The sequence below is a fragment of the Neltuma alba genome, unplaced genomic scaffold, assembly GCF_004799145.2.
Source record: "Neltuma alba isolate B1F8T4 unplaced genomic scaffold, ASM479914v2 tig00013014_pilon, whole genome shotgun sequence".
Taxonomy (NCBI): Eukaryota; Viridiplantae; Streptophyta; class Magnoliopsida; order Fabales; family Fabaceae; genus Neltuma; species Neltuma alba.
The window spans coordinates 91,189-110,652 of record NW_021637362.1 but is presented as its reverse complement, the minus strand read 5'-3'; the positions used below and the strand labels follow the sequence as shown (position 1 = coordinate 110,652).

General features: G+C 36.3%; 4 protein-coding genes across 4 annotated transcripts in view; 3 read left to right on the top strand and 1 right to left on the bottom strand.

Annotated features, from left to right (window-relative positions):
- Positions 1–18,572, top strand: part of LOC114733558 (reticulon-like protein B22) — a 56,780-nt gene extending 38,208 nt beyond the window's left edge. Inside the window, exon 4 of the mRNA XM_028921031.1 lies at positions 18,543–18,572. The gene's annotated coding sequence lies outside the window, so the exon portion shown is untranslated. The remainder of the gene's footprint in view (positions 1–18,542) is intronic.
- On the bottom strand, positions 1,528–4,869 carry LOC114733532 (receptor-like protein 7). The gene has a single exon (XM_028921004.1). The coding sequence runs from the start codon at positions 4,867–4,869 to the stop codon at positions 1,528–1,530; it is 3,342 nt and encodes a 1,113-aa protein (XP_028776837.1).
- LOC114733555 (reticulon-like protein B22) lies at positions 3,815–18,927 on the top strand. The gene is made up of 6 exons (XM_028921028.1): positions 3,815–3,821; positions 5,806–5,807; positions 16,605–16,811; positions 17,283–17,424; positions 18,030–18,099; positions 18,543–18,927. Exons 3-6 carry the CDS (start codon positions 16,633–16,635, stop codon positions 18,656–18,658), a joined length of 507 nt encoding a protein of 168 aa, XP_028776861.1. The 5' UTR covers positions 3,815–3,821; positions 5,806–5,807; positions 16,605–16,632; the 3' UTR covers positions 18,659–18,927.
- LOC114733531 (uncharacterized) lies at positions 11,428–16,186 on the top strand. The gene is made up of 2 exons (XM_028921003.1): positions 11,428–12,032; positions 12,109–16,186. Exons 1-2 carry the CDS (start codon positions 11,428–11,430, stop codon positions 16,184–16,186), a joined length of 4,683 nt encoding a protein of 1,560 aa, XP_028776836.1.
- Positions 18,928–19,464: the final 537 nt, after the last annotated feature.

The window sequence follows — 19,464 nt, the reverse complement described above, 5'->3', positions numbered from 1 at the left end:
ATCATGTTTGCTGAAATTAGGTCCAAATATAACAAATGCACATGATGACTTTGCATTGAGGTTTCGAGAAAGGGATTTACCTGTCTTAAAATTCATTGACAAATAAAGAGTAAGCAATGACAAGTTTTAAAGAAAAGAATGACAATAGATTCAGGTTAATCATTTATTATTGAGATTTTTTTGCAATTAAATTTCTTTCTAATTTTTCTTAGAATATGTGGAATTAAACATACTCGAGTTATTTAGAATTCAAGAGTAATCATGTTATTGTACTGTTTACATTAGTTTTAAGTACTTTATCTTGTTTAGAAACTACACATGAACACTTTTCCCCTACCTCAATTTTGCGTAGAGTGGATTCGTTGTAGTTTAATGATAAAAGGAAAAGGTGATAACAGAGAGATGAATGTTGCTTTCGGTGCCCCAAAAGACCCTCATCTTTCTTTTTCTTTTCTTTTTTTTTTTTTTGGGATGAAAGTGTGTATTTTATTCAAGTAAAACTGTACAGTACCACAGGGAGACAGGTCAAGCAAGCAAAAATAACATCAGGATCGTAAAATTACAAAGAGGCCAAGCATAATAAAATTTAAGCGGCCTGCACATAGTTTATAACCATTGAGCACCCCCTGAATCTTAATTTTCAGCAGAAAAAGATACCCTCTATTTTTCTTTTTTCTTTTTTTTTGGTCTTTGAAGTAGAGTTGTGTCAATTAAATAAAAAACCAGAGCATTTTTTTTTTTACTTTTTAATTTTGATTCTGTATTAGTAGTGCCTTTCCTGATCGTAGTCTTTCCCTGGAATGCTCAAAAGCCTTCGGCGCCATTGTTGGATTCCCTAGCTCTCTCCAACAAACTGTCCTAGTTTGTTTCAATGGAAATAATGCCTGAATGACTGATGGCACTTCCACGTGGTTGAAAGAAAATTGAAAGATAGGAGGCAAAAATCGCATGGGGTCCCAAAAAAAAAAAAATCTCATTACTCATGATAACTCTTAAAAAATTTTATAATTTCACTCATATTGATGTATTTATGATTATAGGGTTGTTCATCTAAGGGTAAAATAATATGCTTGATGTAAATAACTTCATAAAAAAAATAGGAACTCTAAATTTGTTACAATTTCAAAAAATTTATCATCTTTCATTTCTAAGTTAAATTTGCTCTTTTTTTTAAATGGCAACATCATTATATTAAAGTTAACTTTTGGAGAAAAGTAAATTCAAATTAACCTTGAACAATAATAGGAAAAATAAGAACTACTCTATCAACTCTTTATTTTAATAATAGGAAAAGTAAGAACTACTCTATCAACTCTTTATTTTCCTTTGCACTCTTATTCTATGTCTAACATTTGTACTCTATTAAGACAATAAGACTAAATAGAAATACTTGATAGAAAGAAAACCATGATTCACTTCCTATTGATTTTATTCATCTCTTCCTAATTTTTTCTTTTTCCTTTTTTTTTTTGGGGTGGGTGGGGGAGAAAGGGAATTGCAACCTTTTTCTTCTTTATTTGACAAAAATTAATATGGTTTCCATCTTAAGCTTCTGTAAGTTTTCCCTTCACGATGTTCATATACAAAATCAAGCTGAGGGATGATCTTCCAAAGTATGTAGTCTGCGTATTTGAAGTATTGCAATCTCCATTGTTGGCAGAATATGAGAGGAAGGATAATGATGCCAAGGCCAAAAGTAAATCCCAATTCAGCACTCAAAAAATTCCAATCAATGGAGTTCCCATCATTTGATTCAGTTGTTTTTGAAGATGGTGTTTGCAAACCTGGAATTTCACCCAAACTGCAACTCTGTGTCAGTGGAGGTCCACATAAGGCTTCATTGCCTTTGAAACAATCTGCTTCAAATGATTGAATTTGAGTCCCTGTTGGGATTTTCCCAGTCAAATGGTTGTGAGAGAGGTTCAAAAATTCAAGGAAATACAAACTTGCAAGCTCTGTTGGTATGTCCCCTCTAAAAGAGTTCACAGACAAATCTAAGGACTCAAGATACTTTAGATTCCCTATAGATGAAGGGATATGGCCTGAAAAAGCATTTTGTGACAAATTAAGAGCATGAAGTGCTTTGAAATTAATTAGCTCTTCTGGTATTGGCCCTTCAAAGTGGTTGGATGAGAAATCCAAAGATGTGAAGGCCGTAAGAATCTTAACCAACTTTAGTTGTCTTCCTTTGTTGACAATTGTCACCGAATCTAGATAACTTTGACGACCAAAATCATTGGCATTAATATCAGAGAATAAGTGGCTAATCACAAAAGGTGGTTCTACTGCTATCAATTCGGCTAGTTTTGGTGCAAGATCCTTGTTCACAGTGGATAATGCATTCTTGAAGTCCACAACATTAGCGTTGTCATAGATGTCAAAAGACAACTGGCCAAATTTTTTGCCACTTTCATCTTCAGCTGGTCTCATCAATACTTTCCAACTTTGCAGGAGTGCTATAGGTAGAGTACCATTTAAATTATTTGAGGCCAGGTCAACAATTTGAAGTGTCTCCCACTTTCCAATGCTATTTGGACATTCAAGTGTCCCATAAATTTTGTTTGACCTTAGAATCATGACTCTCAAAGTGGATACATTCCCCAAGAAACACGGAAATCTATCAGTCAATTGATTTTTTCCAAGGTTTAAGACTTGTAGTTTTTGGCAATTAGCCAATGACTCTGGGATTGTACCACTTAAGAAATTTTCATTGAGATCTAGGAATCGAAGGGCACAAAAAGCTGAAAATGTATTAGAAACTTGGCCTTTGAGGTTGTTTCCAGCTAGATTTAACACCCTAAGTGTGTTACTCATTCTTGTCAAACATGCAGGAATGGTTTCACTGAAGTTGTTGTCAGAAAGATCAAGCACACGGAGAGTTGACATGTTACATAGGGATTCATGGATTTTTCCATGAAAACTGTTGTTTGAAAAAGAGAGAAAATATGTGAAAGGGAGATGATTGCCAATATCTAGTGGGGCAATAGAGCTAAATCCATTGCTTGAGTAATCCAAATAGATCACATTTTTTGGAAAAATGGGAGGGTGGCCTTTGAGTTGGTTGGAGTGGAGATCAAGAAGAAACAAATTAGAAGTAATATTGTGAAAAGGACCTTCCAAATCTGTGAGAAAATTGTTGGAAAGATTAAGAAAGACCATGAAATCAAACCTCCAAATCCAATTGGGTATTGTTCCTCGAATTTGGTTGCTGGATAAGTCAAGGTACAGCAAATTGGATTGATTTCTCAAAAAACTGGGAAACTCTTTCAATTTGCAAGAACCCAGCATGAAATTGTTCAATTTGGGTAGTGATGACAAATTGTGGTTGTTCACCAAAGTTGTATCAACCAATAAATTGTTGTGAGCCAGATCTAGTGTAGCCAAATTTTCCATGCTTCTCATCATACCCAAATCTATAGTTCCATTGAACTTGTTTGCAGAAAGTTGGAGCAAAGTGAGTCTTTTGAGCTGAAAGATAGACACAGGAACAGGCCCTTGTAAATTATTTCCACTGATATCAAGGATCTCTAATGGGGAGGAAGAAGCATTTGGAAATTCATCTAGAAGACCCTCAAATCTATTGTTAGAGAGAATCAGTTCACGCAATGATCGAAGTGTGAAAAGAGACGATGGAACTCTCCCATTGAATAAATTATCACCCAAATCAATGGTGATAAGATCTTCAAGGCCCGTGAAATGAAATGATGGAACTTCACCCTTCAAGTCATTGTGATAGAGGGATAGATATGTGAGGCTCTTGGACAAATTGAAAGATGGAAGAGAGCCAGTGAAATTATTGAATGACAAGTCTAGATAGACAAGTGAGGTCACCTTGGAGATTGAACAAGGAAGTGTTCCACTAAATTTGGAGTTTGACAGGTCTAATGCAGACAACTTCCTCAAATTGTGAATAGAACTAGGTAGTTGCCCTGAGAACTTTGTATGGCTAAGGTTCATACTGTGGAGAAATCCATGATGTTGGAATTTTGGTAAAGAACCTTGAAGATCTTGATTATCTGACACATCAATGACTTGCAGGTTTGGCATTTGGAAGACCTGTTCTGGAAACACTCCACTCAAGTTGCAATTTCTAAGTTGCAAGATGGTTAAGTTGGTCAATCCCACAAAGGTCTTTGGCACCGAGCTTGCTATATTGTTATTGTCCAGTCGAAGAACTAATAAAGATCGAAGCTTTGCAATTGAATAATCAATAGGGCCAAAGAGATTACAAGATGACATACTCACAATTTGAAGATTTTGCAATGTGGATAGTGTCTGGCCCCACTCCTTCCCCTGAGCAAACATCTTCACACCATCAAGATATAGCTCCTTGAGTTCCGTGAACTTCTGTAAAAGAATTGTGACATCTGGCTCCTCAAGTTTAAGTGTGTGAAGTGAGGTAGAAAGATCAAGAAAAACAAGCTTTGCTAGATAAGATATCTCAACTGGTATCTGACCCTCAAAGCCAGCATTTGACAAATTCAGATATCTCAAATTGGTCAACTTGTGTAGCTTTGAAGGAACCACGGAATGAAACTTGTTATGAGCCAAGTTCAAATTTTGCAGAAATTGCAGGTTGAAGATGCCATTGGAACTGTCATCAAGTCCACCAGAGATGGATTCTCCACTTAGATCAAGAGCTATAACATGTCCCTTATCACATGTTACTCCATTCCATTGACAACAATCATGACTTTGGTTCCAATGAACCAATTTTTTCGACTCAAAAGGGTTGAAGATAAAGTTTCTTCTTAGATGAAGCAAAGCAGATTTTTGATGGCTGAGACAATGGCTAGTCACAACAAAGACATTGATGCCAAGGTTTATGAAGCAGAAGGGTAAAAAGAAAATCCATAAGATAGACCTCATTGTGTATAAATATTAGAGACACTTTCTACAAGTGATGAAAGTGAGGAAGATGAAGATGGATTTTGCCTTAGGAACTCAGTCCTTTTATACATTGCAAATCGCTTTAGATTTGACTGAATCTAGCTCATGTTGATGCGTAATTTTCTTTGGAAGTCATCACAACCTTGCGGTCTTTTCTGTTAATACTACTATGTGGTTACTGAGAAGTTCGGTACTACTGCAATTTCAGAGCGCATGGAAGGAAAACTGAAAAACTTTGAATTCCATGCTTCAAGACCTATAACTTGAAATGCAAAAGAACCCAAGATTACGGGTCTATGAAGTGGGACACAAGCTTTGTATGAAAAACCTCCTTCTGTTTGTTTGTGTTAGCCAAATGTGAAGTTATGTTCGTGATGACCCTTTTCGTCAATGTTCAGAATGAAAATAAACATACATAACTTCACTGCTTCTAAATGTTGATGAAAGCTAGGTGTCTGATTTGCAGAAATTTAGAAAAATTAATTAAATTAGTTTTTGTGAGAAATATGTATTGATTTTCTAAATTAATTAAATCATACGTATTGCAAATTGCCCCTTGATGAGAACCCTTCAATAACCTAGAATGATTTAAAGAATAAAATATAAATTTAAAAGTCAAAAGAAATTGGAATCTTATATCTTACAGTGAAAACAAATCCTTTTACTAGGATTTATATTTAAAACCGAGGAGTGCATAGTACATTAATATAGGGGATATTAATTACTAGTTTATAGGATGTTATACTATGGTATCTTAATGAGAACAAGTCACATTTATTATGATTAGTTATAATTTATTTTATTTTTTAGTCACTCAAATTAGTTAAATAAATTTTATATTAAGTAAATGAGGGAATAGTTTGTTTACTACCATTAAAAGGTATGAATATTGGATTTAAAAACATATTAAAAGAGTTGTCTTTATTTAAACCCAACCATACTCGAATTTGGATTAATGAAGACTATGTACTCTCTATTATACCAAAAAATTGTATAAGTATCTCATCACATAATATTTGTTTTCATTCATTTTGACAGAAATTACATTTGTGACATATTGCCATCGTAAGTACAGGCATAGCAAATTCAACGTTATAATGTTTTACGTCCTAGTTTATCTTTGGTCCTTAATATAAAAACTGTATAACTAATTTAGAGAATTAAAAAAATTAGTTAAATCAGTTATTTATAATAAATATGTGTTGATTTTCTTAAATTACCTTTATTTAATCATTTACATTAAAACTACGCTTGGTGGAAATATCTTACAATTAATAAGATTTTTTGAGATTAAATTATGAATTTGAAAGAAAAAATAAATTAAAGTCTTATATTTAGGACAACTAACTAACTCTTATATTTAGGACTGAGGTAGTATTAAAATTTGAAATAAAAATATACCAGTTTGTTATTCTTGCATAGCTGAGACTTTGACTTTGAACTTTGATTATTACTTATAGTGCATTTTATCTTTATCACTTGAACTACGTCTTAAGTCAAAATATAATAGCACCTCATTTATATTTATAAGAAGAGGTCAAATAATTAAATATCACATGAAATGCGTAATATACATTCTACCCCTTGTCTTAATTATAAGACCTTGTTTGTACTACAAACTATACACACACATAAAATGAATTCAAAAGTATAGTGTTGAAGCAATAACATAATAGAATTCAAAATTTAAATTCTTTTACAATATTACGTAACTTCACAGAAAATAGTTATGTATTTAGAGGGATACAAAACTCTAGGACAAAATCTCATAAAACGAAGTTTAAAATTACTAAGGGTCTGTTTGAATGAGCGATTGAAAAAGTAGCTTATTAGAAAAATAGCTTTTAAAAAAATAAAGTTTGGTAAAAACTAAATTGGATGAGCTAAATTGTATTTGGATTGGAGTTTAGAAAAGCTAGTTTGTAAAAGTGAGATTGGTAAAAGCTTGTTTGGATTATAGTTGAGTAAAAGCAAGTTTGGTTGTAAAATGACCTAAATGGGTATGAGTTTTAATAAATAATGAAACGTGATTAAAAAAAATGATTTCACATAATACAATGAAATTAAATAATTTAATATGAAGAAGTCAAATTTAATGAGTGAATTAAAATTTAAAACTTTAGAGAAATCATAAAAAATATTTTAAATATAAAGTGAAATATGGAAAAAAAATGAATTGAGATAATACAATAAATTTAAATTAATTTAATATGAAGAAGTAAAATTGATTGAGTGAATTAAATTTTAAAACTTTAGAGAAATGATAAAACATAATTTAAATATAAAGTGAGACATGAAAAAATAAAAGTATATTTCTATGAGCATATTTAAAAATAAAAGTATATTTATAACATATTTATTACTTTCAACTAATTTTAACTGATTTTTGGTTATCTATAAATTAGTTATTTGAAGCTTATAATAAGAATCAAAAGAGATAATAAATTTCTTAACTTTTTCTCTCTCCATGTTTCAAAAGTTATAACTCATAAGCTGTTAGTTTAAGTTTATAGCTTATTGTAACTTTTTATACAAAAGTTATATTACCCAATCGTTCAACCAAACAGTATCAAAATTTGTAATTGTGCTTTTTAAGCTTATAAGCCGCTTATGGTGCCTAGACTGCCCGGACAAATAGGCCGTAAATCCTACGTTAGATTTGATAACAATATTTTAATAAGTTTTTATACTACTGAATTTATAAATAACAAAATTTTATTTAATTTTTTTTTTTAAAGGATTCTTCAAAGTCTTGATCTAATAGCGACAGGGAAAGCTCTCTCTTTCTCTCAGCCACACACAGGTCTTTTTGCCCTCTTTATCAATCACACTCACAAGTCACGAGTCTTTAGTCTCTTTGAAAAGTCAAAATTGTTTTATTAACAAATTTTGTCTTCTTTTCTTCCGTTTCAAAAATGATGTTTGAAAGTTGACTTTCAATTTCTTAAATATACTAGTCAGAGGAATTTTTTTCTGTTGCATTCAATACTTTTATTGAATGTTTTTGTTTGAAAATAATTAAGTTTTTTTGTTGTTGTTTTTAATACGTTAAGAGATCACGGAAGAGACAAAATTTAGAATCTATAAAGAGGGAATGAGAGTTGGGTTCCAAATATTTTATTTAATTATAATTTAGTTTCAAAAACATTAGTTGATTAATAAATTTCAAATATTAATTTGGATTAGTTATAAATGTGAAAATTTTAGTTGCAAATCCCATGAAATAACTCATGAGATTTAAATGCTTAGTGGTGGAATATTTGATTCCTGTAACTGCCGATTTATATTTAAATTGCCCAGAATATATGCCATGTTGGTGGTTCTGTGGTGTAAGACTATTATTATTCATATGTAGGACCATCTTGATAAATGATAATTGTTGTTAATTTCTCTCTGTTTCTCATTAATAGCTTAATTTTTATTTTTAATCCTCTTATTTTACTTGTTCATTTAAATCTGAACATTTTTTTGTTAATGAGAAGATTGTAAATAAAAACCCCAAAATATGTAAAATTGTAATTTGGGACCTTGAATTTAAAAAATAGTAAATATGGATCCAGTTTCTTTTTATGAAATGTGGGTGTAATATCTAAAATGCCTTTCAGTCACATTTTAGTTGTTGTTAACTCCCGTTATTATTAATTCCCTATTTATGTGTTGTTATTAATTTTCTCGCATTTCTTGTTAATCATCTAATTTTCATTGTTAATTCCCTTATTTTACTTGCTAATTCACATTTAAATATTTGCACATTTTTTTTGTTATGTGTATTTTTCTTTGCGCTGTATGATAAATTGAATTTGATGGTTTGACGGTCATAGTCTTTTTTGTTTTTTTGAATAAGTGGTCATAATCCTTTTAATGTACTAATATTTTTTCATCTATAGAATTTAATTTCATTTTAATTCAAGAAGAATGTAGTAAAATTTCATAATTTTTCAGAAGCAAATGGAAGTTAACTTGTTACAGTAGGAGTACAATGAAATTTTTCCTAACATTTTTTTATATGAATATTCTTTTACTTTGTGTAAAATATATTTTAATTTATTTATGGTTAATGTCCAACTAGCAAACCATTAATCGTTACTCAGCTCAAAATGGCTAAATAAGAAAAAGAATGATGAATGCTTACATATCTAGAAAGTGTGATTCACAAAGTTTCTAACCCAAACGTCAGTGGTATTGGACTGCAAAAGAGAGTCTCACTTTTATTCTGAAAATTTACTGTTTAATTCAGCTTATATACATCATTAAAAATATTCTTAAAATATCTTAAAAGTTATGAAACACGTAATTATCAAAGAAATCAATAATTTGAAACTAACAATTGAAACCTTATAAGAGACTAAAGACAGAAGGAAAGCTTCATTTTATAAATTTGGATTAATATTATTGTTAGTCATTGAAATTAGCATTCATTTTAATTTTCATCCATGAAATATAAAATCAATTATTTTAGTTTCTGAAATTTTACCTCATTTTAGTTTAGGGAAAATGACAGATAAAGAAGGTGGAATTTATGAAATTCCAGTTTGGGAAGCTAAGGAAATCTAAAGACAGAGAGGGAAGTCCTTCCCAAATTGGGATTTTGAAATTCAGTGAAATGACAAAAATGCCCTTTGTCTTTTTTTTTTTAAAAAAAAAAACTCAGCCCCTCACCGGCCGCCGGCGACTGGCCGCTGGCAGCCAGCAGCCGCCGCCGGGCACCGCCGCCGGCCACCGATGTGGTGGCTGCCGGTGGAGTTTTTTTTGTAACAATGTTTTTTTTTTGTGGGAGAATATTGCAAGAAATGGTGGGGGTGGGATTTGATCCCACAACCTCTTGGTCATTTGGGCCAACAAAACGGTAGATAACCATTGGGCCATCAAAGACTTGTTAACTTTATAATGCAAACAAAAATATAAGTTGACTCTTTTACTGTGACTTCAACCCGTGACAACAATTTACCTGAGGATGACAAGTCTTAACTGAGAAATAACAAGTCTAAATTTGATATTAATAAAGCAACTTTTCCTGATACATAACAAGAAATAGCATGTACATTAATTAAAAATGGAAATAATTTATTTGAAAATGACTCGTCTTTATTGGAAAATGACACGTTTAAACGTGAGATTAACAATATGCCTTTTCCTGATACATAACAAGAAGTAGCATGTACATTAATTAAAAATGACAATAATTTATTTGAAAATGACACATCTTTACTGGAAAATAACAAGTCTAAACTTGAGATTAATAATGTGTCTTCTCTTGATACATAATCTAAACACGAGAATACATAATCTAAATTTGAGATTAACAATGTGTCTTCACTGGATTAAAAAATGAATCAGGAGAAGACAACTAATACTGCTGTTATTGTTACTTTTTATTGGACAACTAACCCATTTTTTAATTTAAAAAAAAGAGAGGGTTCCAACAAAAAGACGTGTCATTTTCCAGTGAAGACACATTGTTAATCTCAAATTTAGATTATCTATTCTCATGTTTAGATTATGTATCAAGAGAAGACACATTATTAATCTCAAGTTTAGACTTGTTATTTTCCAGTAAAGATATGTCATTTTCAAATAAATTATTGTCATTTTTAATTAATGTACATGCTACTTCTTGTTATGTATCAGGAAAAGGCATATTGTTAATCTCACGTTTAAACGTGTCATTTTCCAATAAAGACGAGTCATTTTCAAATAAATTATTTCCATATTTAATTAATGTACATGCTATTTCTTGTTATGTATCAGGAAAAGTTGCTTTGTTAATATCAAATTTAGACTTGTTATTTCTCAGTTAAGACTTGTCATCCTCAGGTAAATTGTTGTCACGGGCTGAAGTCACAGTAAAAGAGTCAACTTATATTTTTGTTTGCATTATAAAGTTAATAAGTCTTTGATGGCCCAATGGTTATCTATCGTTTTGTTGGCCCAAATGACCAAGAGGTTGTGGGATCAAATCCCACCCCCACCATTTCTTGCAATATTCTCCCACACAAAAAAAAAACACTGTTACAAAAAAAACTCCACCGGCAGCCACCACACCGGTGGCCGGCGGCGGCTGCTGGCTGTCGGCGGCCAGTCGCCGGCGGCTGCTGGCTGTCGGCGGCCAGTCGCCGGCGGCCGGTGAGGGGCTGAGTTTTTTTTTAAAAAAAAAAAAGACAAAGGGCATTTTTGTCATTTCACTGAATTTTAAAATCCCAATTTGGGAAAGACTTCCCTCTCTGTCCTTAGATTTCCTTAGCTTCCCAAACTGGAATTTCATAAATTCCACCTTCTTTATCTGTCATTTTCCCTTTAGTTTAGGTCTCAAAAAATTTAAAGGAATAATTTTATTCTCTAAAATTTGATTTTATTATGCTTCAACTTAAAATTTTTTATCTTTAAAACAACAATCAAAACTATGATGGCATTGAGGAGCAGGGAGAGGCGACACGGCGAGAAGGCAAACGGCTGGAGAAGGAAGAAGGTACACTGCCGTTACCGGGAAGCTCACTGAGATCCCATACAGAAAATTTCAGCGAGTTGTACGGGGAGTGGATGACAGTCCAACGAAGGCGATCACGGAGGGACTTTCATCGTGATTCGAGGGCAGAGAGAATCAAGGGAGATTCTCGTCGGGAATCAGGGTCGCGAAACTCGGGATCTAGATTTATGGCATTATCGGATAATAATGGCCTGATTCCTGCGCCAGGCTCTACATCGGAGTGCAAACACCCTGAAACGGTGAGTACGACCTTGAGAAAGTCAAAGTCAAAATGGGGTACCAAAGTTGCGCCAATGATTTTAAGAAGTGAAGCTGAAAAAGGCGACAAGGTTTGCAATGAACCTGGGCCAATGGAGATATACGTCCAGAAGAAGTATGAGTTGGGCCTTGTGAGAAGTGGGGTGGGGGCGAGTTTAAATGTGGCACCTTTAGAGCAGTCGGTCAACCCGATGAAAGAGCCAGTGCAAATAGAAGTTTCACATCAGGTGGGCTTGGAAATGTCTCAAAGCACAGGTCCTAAGCTCATAGGATCTAGTCTCCCTGTGGACCCAGGAGAACAGAGTATGGGAACGTTTACACTACGTAACAACCCTTTAGCGTCAGATCAGAAACAGGCTGAGGAGCAAGTGTTGGGCGAGTCTTCGCATGACAACATGCAGTGCGAAGTATAGCTAGTTGTGCTGTTAACTTTACTTCTAAACTGGATTAATGGTTTGTTTAGTATGGAATTGCAGAGGAGCGGGCAGTCGAAGCTTGCCGAGGCTACTCGAGGACCTTAAGAAGAAGCATGAGCTGAAATTTCTTGCACTTTTAGAGCCCCGCCAGAAAAGTGCACGTGTGAATAAGCTAGCTAGACGCCTAAGGTTTCAAAATTTTGACTTTGTGGATGCACGTGGATTCAGTGGGGGGATTTGGTGCTTTTGGGAGAAGGACTTTAGGTTCCGTGTCGTATTGAAGACTGACCAAGTGGTGCATGGCATCGTAAATGAAGGACTAGCGGATGAAGCATGGTTTACTATTGTCTATGGCAGGCCTAACTTTGCACAACGTCGCACACTTTGGGAGTCTCTTCGACGAATTGGAGAGAATATTACTTCTCCCTGGTGTATTATGGGTGACTTTAATGCAACGTTACGGACATCAGATCGTTTGTCTCATGCTGCAAGGAGCGTGGGGGCAGATCATCGTTTCTGCAGTTGGGTTGATGATTTGGGCCTTGCGGAACTACAGTTTTATGGTCCCCAATTTACTTGGAGCGGTAGTGGATGCTTTAGCAGGATTGATAGGGCCATAGTTAATCATCTTTGGCAGGAGAGGTATACAGAGGCTAAGGTTATTCATTTACCTAAATATCACTCTGATCATTCTCCTTTGTTATTGAAAATGGCTGTGGTACAGAATAATAGTAGAGGCATGCGACCTTTCCGCTTCTTTGCACCATGGGTGACACACGAAGGCTTTTCCGAGTTTGTGAGCTCCTCTTGGGGTACTAATTTGGAATGGAATCAGGCCGTGGAGGATTTTACGGTTAAGGTGGTACAATGGAGCAAGCAAACTTTTGGCCATATAGGTTTCCAAAAAAGTCAGCTCAGTAAGAAACTTCATGATCTTGAAAGGCAATTATGTGTAACTCCATTCTGTGAACGGATTGCTCGCGAAAAGGAAGAGGTTTGGTGCGCACTAGAACGCCTTCTGATACAAGAGGAAATTATGTGGCTCCAAAAGTCAAGATGCAACTGGTATTCTTTCGGGGACAAGAACACTCGCTATTTTCATGCTTGTGCAAATAGCAGAAGAAAGCGCAACCGAATAGAGGCGATTAAGCTTCAGGATGGTGAGTGGTCGTATGATAAAGAGGAGATTATGAAAGAAGGGACTAGATATTTCGAGCAGCTATATAGGGAGGAAAGCGGTGAGTCGCCAAGGCTTAATTTTGAACTTTCTTATCCTAGAATTAAGGAGAGTGATATGATGATGGTGGGGGACAAGGTGGATGCTGAGGAAATTAAGAAGGCTATTTTTGCTATGGGTCCCTTAAAAGCTCCCGGACCGGATGGTCTTAACCCCTTATTCTTTCAAAGCCAATGGAATGTTGTGGGTCAATCAGTTGTGAGTATGGTAGAATCAATCCTTAAGGATCCAAAGAGAATTGGTACGGTTAATGACACATCCATTGTGGTCATCCCAAAAATTGAGTCGCCAGAGTCACTCAAGGACTTTAGACCAATAAGCTTGTGTAATGTTATCTATAAAGTGGTGACTAAGGTGTTGACAAATAGACTGAAGAGTATTATGCCTAATATAATCTCCCCGAACCAGTGTAGTTTTGTCCCTGGACGCCAAAGTGCTGATAATATTATCCTTGCCCAGGAGATTATACATTCGATGTCCCAGAAGCAATGTAAAAAGAGTTTTATGGCAGTCAAGATTGATCTTGAGAAGGCTTATGACCGTTTGAGATGGAGTTTTGTCATGGATTGCTTAGAGGAGTTACGGCTTCCTAGTTGGATGATTGCACTAATAAAGGAGTGTCTGTCCTCCTCTCACATGCACCTTGTGTGGAATGGGGAAAGAGCCTGCTCGTTTAAGCCCTCCCGTGGGATCCGACAGGGAGACCCATTGTCTCCCTACCTATTTGTGATTGCGATTGAACGCTTAGCACATTTAATTCAAGCCGAGGTTGTGAATGGAGTGTGGCATCCGTTTCGCTTGAAGAAAAATGGTACGCCTATCTCACATTTGTTTTTTGCTGATGATCTCCTCTTGTTTGCTGAAGCTGGTTTAGAACAGGCTGGTGTTCTTAAGGCTTGTCTTGATGACTTCTGTGAAACCTCTGGAGAGCGAGTGAATGCTTCTAAATCTCGGGTATTCTTTTCTGCGAACGTGAGTCATTCCCGTAAACAGGAAATTAGTAATTTTTTGGGCTTTACTCTCACTCCTGATTTAGGGAAGTACCTTGGTGTCCCTTTACACCATAAGCGTGTCTCCAAAGCTACGTACCAGGGTGTGTTGGATAAGATGGACAGCCGACTCTCCAGATGGAAAGCCTCGCATCTCTCTCTAGCTGCTCGGAACACTCTCGTTGCTTCGGTGGTGTCAGCTATTCCGTCGTATGCCATGCAGACATGCTCATTACCATTGGGTATGTGTGAGGACATTGATCGTAAGTGTCGTTCTTTCCTTTGGGGTTGCACGCCGCAGGCTCGTAAGATGCATTTGGTTGCTTGGGAGGATGTGTGCAGGCGAAAAGAGGATGGGGGTCTTGGGCTTCGAACAGCAAGGAAGCAGAATGATGCATTCATGACGAAGTTGGGTTGGGGCTTAATAAAGAGAAGAGACGCACTATGGGTAAGGTTCCTTAGGGAAAAATACAAATGCGGAGAGGATGTCATACCTAGAATTGATGAGAGAAGGGCGGGCTCTCAGGCGTGGAAGGGGATAAAGAAAAACTGGAAGAATACGATGCATGGGCTTGCGTGGAGGATAGGAGATGGATCTTCTACTCGGTTCTGGAGGGATAGGTGGGTTCCGCAATACGAAGCCCTGCAGAACTATGCGGTGCAAAGTGTACCTGATGAACTCCTTGATGTTAAGGTCTCCGACCTGTTGACGGTGTCGGGGGGTTGGGACCTAAGCTCTGTGCAAGAGCTTCTGCCGCCGAACGTGCTTTCTGCGATAAGGAAAGTGCACCCTACAGTTAGGGGGAACGTTAGCGATACTCCCCTATGGCGATGGTCGAGTTCAGGCTCCTTCACACTTAAGTCAGCCTATAAGCAGCTCAACGAGGGCAGTCTGCAGCATCAGCCCGGGCCTTGGCGTAGAATTTGGAAGCTGAAGGCACCACAAAGGTGTAAGACGTTCTTATGGCTTGCTGCTAGGGAACGACTCCAAACATATTCCTTGCGCAAGGTTAGAGGCCTTGCATCCGACGACAAGTGCCCCATTTGCCTGCGTGAATGTGAATCTGTTACCCATGCCCTTTTGCTATGTCAATCAGCTCGGGAGAAATGGGAGCTAGTGGTGCCACCTGAGCTACGTACAAAGTTCTTCAACTTTTCGGACGCTGCGAGCTGGGTTCGATGGAATTTGAATCAGAAGTTAGACGTCAATGGGGTTCATTGGGGAGTCTTATTTGCCATAGCTTGTCGGAATCTGTGGATTGCGAGGAACATGAGAATATTTCAGGGTACCAGCGAGTCTCCAGCGTCATTTAAAGCTAGAACCTGGGCTTGCGCCTCATGGGCAGGTACAAGAATGCAGTCGCTACAGGGGCTCCCCGTTGGAAATGAGATCTGGTCTGCTCCGGCAGTAGGTTATGCGAAGATGAATGTTGATGGGGCTTGGAGCGAGGCTACCCTTGCTTCAGCTTGTGGCGGTATCCTTCGTGACCATTCGGGTTGGTTGCTGCAAGGCTTCATGTTTCACATCGGGACTGGGAGTAGTGCCAACGCTGAGGTTTGGGCAATACTTTGGGGTCTAAAAATTGCATGGGATGCTGGGTTTCGCTGTGTGGAGTTGGAGAGTGACTGTGCGGAGGTGGTGGATTGGATACATGAGGGTACCCATGTGTCAAATGAGAATGAGCCACTGGTGGGTGAGATTCGTCGTATGTTGCTCTATGACTGGGTTGCCAATGTGTCAGTCTGTTCGAGGACCGTCAATGAGGCCGCTGATATAGTCGCCAAACATGCTCTTGGTTGTGCACCAGGTCTCACTCACTTCTCTTCTCCAATGGAAGCTCTTAGCCGAGTGCTTGAGAAGGATGCGGGACCTTTTAGTGGTCCTTCTATCGTTAGTTTGTTACGAGAGTAGTGCTGGTCTCTTTGTAGCTTTGCACTTGTTATCAAAAAAAAAAAACTAAAATAACATTAAATTTAGGAACAAAATTACTTTTTTTTCAAATTTGAGCGACTAAATTTAAAACAAAATAAATTTTAGAAAGTAAAATGCTTTTAACCGTATAAATTATTAGTGGAATTAGTTTTTATCATCTTGTCAGTGTTTCAAAAAACAAAAGTTACTGGAATTGGAGAGTGTTTGAAACACCACATAATTACTTTTTCAGAAGTATTTTTTTATAAATTGAGACAAATTTCCTTACGTATTTATTTCGTACACCGTGAGATAATTTTATTGTTATCCAAACATCAAATTAGTTGAAGAAGTCCAAAGGAAAACTTGGAAGTTAGGTTCGCTGATTTCCCATTGTCTATGTAGGACATGGTACGAGGGAGATCGGTTTTCTGGTCGCGAGAATTATGGAGAGCAGGAGGGCCGAAGTAGGGAAGCCGATGATGCTGCTGTTATGCGGCACCCTGGTATACTATCACTGTGCCTACCGGAATTCTAGCCTCGTTTCTTTGGTCTCCGATGTCTTCATCGTTCTCCTCTGCTCCCTCGCCATTCTCGGCCTTCTCTTCCGTCAAATGAACATATCGTAATCACCCAAGTTTCCTTTTTTTCCCCTTCATCTTTCTCGTTGTACTATCCAATTAGGGTTTTTTTTTTTTCCTTTCCTTTTCTTGTTCAATCTGCTTTTCTGTATATAACGATACTTTGACACGATTTAGTCTTAGCTCTTAGTTGACTTAAACATGGATGACGGGATTTCCTATTTCTCAATACTAATTGCTAGCATAATCAGTTAGAACAAAATTATTTGGTCCTTTTGATTTTTTAATTTTTGAAATTTTGAATTATCGCCTTGGTTGGCGTCTTGGACGGCTGATATGATTTCATAAGAAGTGTATTGGTAGTATTGTCTATGTTGTGCGTATGTCTTTAGTCTTCTTTTTCATCAGATTCACGCTTAGATGCAGAAGGAAGATGTGTGTTCTTCATTTGCAAATGGCCTTCATATTTTCAACTTATCTAATACACCCTATCCCCTTCTGAAAAACTGTTTTAGGGTCCCAGTCGATCCACTTGAATGGCAAATAACTCAGGACACTGCTAATAGCATTGTTGCGTGGTTCGTTAATACCATAGGTGCAGCCGAGTCTGTATTAAGAGTTGCAGCAACAGGGCATGACAAGAGACTGTTTCTAAAGGTATTATTTAGTTTATGCAACTTAAATCTATTTTCAGGTAGTAAGAAACATCAATGCAATCTCCAGAAATTGTGGTTTTTCTTTGTTGTTTTACGTATCATAAGTCTTTATTTAATGTTTATATAAGAGAAACACATGAGCATGAGCTATTTGAATTCAAGTTTAGCTAAGGCGTGAAACTATGGATGTTGAATTTAAAGTTATTGGAGCAAATGAAAATGAGCCACTATTGGCTCAACTTATTCTATGGTTATGGACGTGCCTTTGAGAAGATTGGGAGGCAACTCACCATTTCATCTGATGGAATGTCATTAGTTTGGCAATTTATGCATCTTTTGCTTATCTTGATTGCATTTTAATATGTTTTCCATTCATTCGCAATCTGTTAACATCCTCTGCCAACATTCAAGGTTGTTTGATCATTGAATAAGAATTCATTCACCCTGCCATTCTCTCAAAGTGTTGGACTATTTGTGTGCTTAGATTCAAGAAAGCACTGGTTCATTTTTGACGGTTATAATCTCAAAGTAGTTGTCATGCATTGATTTTGCTTTTGATGAAGAGGCATGTAAAAGAACTAATGGTTTATGTACATCTTATTTCAGGTGATTTTTTGCCTTTATGTATTGTCTGCTTTAGGAAGATTGGCCCTGGGTGCAACAGTTGCCTATGCTGGTATCTTACCTTAATATCCACTTTTCTTGTTCCTTCTTTTGAGCTACCAGAGTAATTAACTTTTTCTTTTTACCTTTTTCTCCTGAAATAGTGTAATGATTTTGAGTTCTAGATTTTCTCTGCTTTTCTAGTTGCAAATTGTGGGCTGTATCTTTTTGATGCAGAGATGAAAACTAGAGCCAGTTAAGAATAATTATATGTCAAAAGAGCCAATTAACTAGAGCTATAACACATTTATATAATGTTAATTTTGAATTCCAAATCATTAACATGGAGTGTCAGAAAAATGCCTGGAACCTTCCCCCCCGGGGGGGGGGAGATTTTTGTTCTACTTCTATATTCTTGGCCCATTTTATTCTTCTTACCGATCGTAAATCTTTTCCGCACCAAATGCAGATTTGAATTTATGGTTTAGCTGAGATTTATGTCCTTTATTGGTGCAGGATTATGCTTGTTTTGTCTTTATATGTTTATGGAGTGTTCTCATTCACTTAGCTCATGTGTGGCCTGGTTCTTGGGAAAAAGAAATGACAACGGGGAAGAGCAAGACACAATGTAGCATATTAGGTTTGCACTTGACTTGTGGTGCAAGATTTTGTGTGTACATTGAAAGTTAGCTAATCACCAATCAAATAACCTATTGTGAATGATTTACTTTGTAAATTATAAGGATCAGAGGGGATGGTTATGCTGTTAAGTAAACTGTTGAAAAAGCCCGAGCAGGCCGCTTGACATCAATGGCAATCCTTTTGACATGGAAATAGAAACAGATGAGTTAATTGTAAACATGTGTTATTCTGGTTAATACTATGCTTGTTTCTATTCTCAGCCACAATCCCCACATCTAGGCCCTCCTCGGGTCGGTTTTAAGCTCAGTGCAGAACGAGACACTTGATTGTGACACGACTTAGAGATTATACGGCTGCTAAAATTGAATCACTGGGGATTTTAATTAAATCGTGTTCTATGAGAAAAAACCTGGCTTGTTAATTACGGAGCATCATGCATGCTGAAATTGGGCCCAAACATAACAAGTGCGCATGATGGCTTAGAAACCATTTGCAAATTAACATTCTCTGATAGGAAATGAGCAAAATAACAGGGTGAGGAAGGGACAGCATGTAGTGAAAAGTTGTCCCGCATCAAGAGGGAACAGTGTTTGAAGGAGGAAAAGGGCCAAAAAAAAATAACAGTAATATGTAAAATAATAAAGGGTTAATATAACTTTTGGTTCTTTAAGTTTGTCCTCATTTTGATTTTTATCTCTCAAGTTTTTTTTATTTAAAACATTAATCCTTATAACTTAATTAAAATCTAGATCATTTTGCCCTTTGAGGGGTTAAAACATATGATTTGAAATTTGAG

Bases quoted from the DNA above. Each gene is read 5' to 3' on its own strand.
- LOC114733532 (XM_028921004.1), bottom strand. From the start codon at position 4,869: ATGAGGTCTATCTTATGGATTTTCTTTTTACCCTTCTGCTTCATAAAC.
- LOC114733531 (XM_028921003.1), top strand. From the start codon at position 11,428: ATGACAGTCCAACGAAGGCGATCACGGAGGGACTTTCATCGTGATTCG. The intron at 12,033-12,108 runs GTGCGAAGTATA...ATGGAATTGCAG, and splicing joins TCTTCGCATGACAACATGCA to AGGAGCGGGCAGTCGAAGCT.
- LOC114733555 (XM_028921028.1), top strand. From the start codon at position 16,633: ATGGAGAGCAGGAGGGCCGAAGTAGGGAAGCCGATGATGCTGCTGTTA. The intron at 16,812-17,282 runs GTAATCACCCAA...AAACTGTTTTAG, and splicing joins TTCCGTCAAATGAACATATC to GGTCCCAGTCGATCCACTTG. The intron at 18,100-18,542 runs GTATCTTACCTT...TTATTGGTGCAG, and splicing joins TGCAACAGTTGCCTATGCTG to GATTATGCTTGTTTTGTCTT.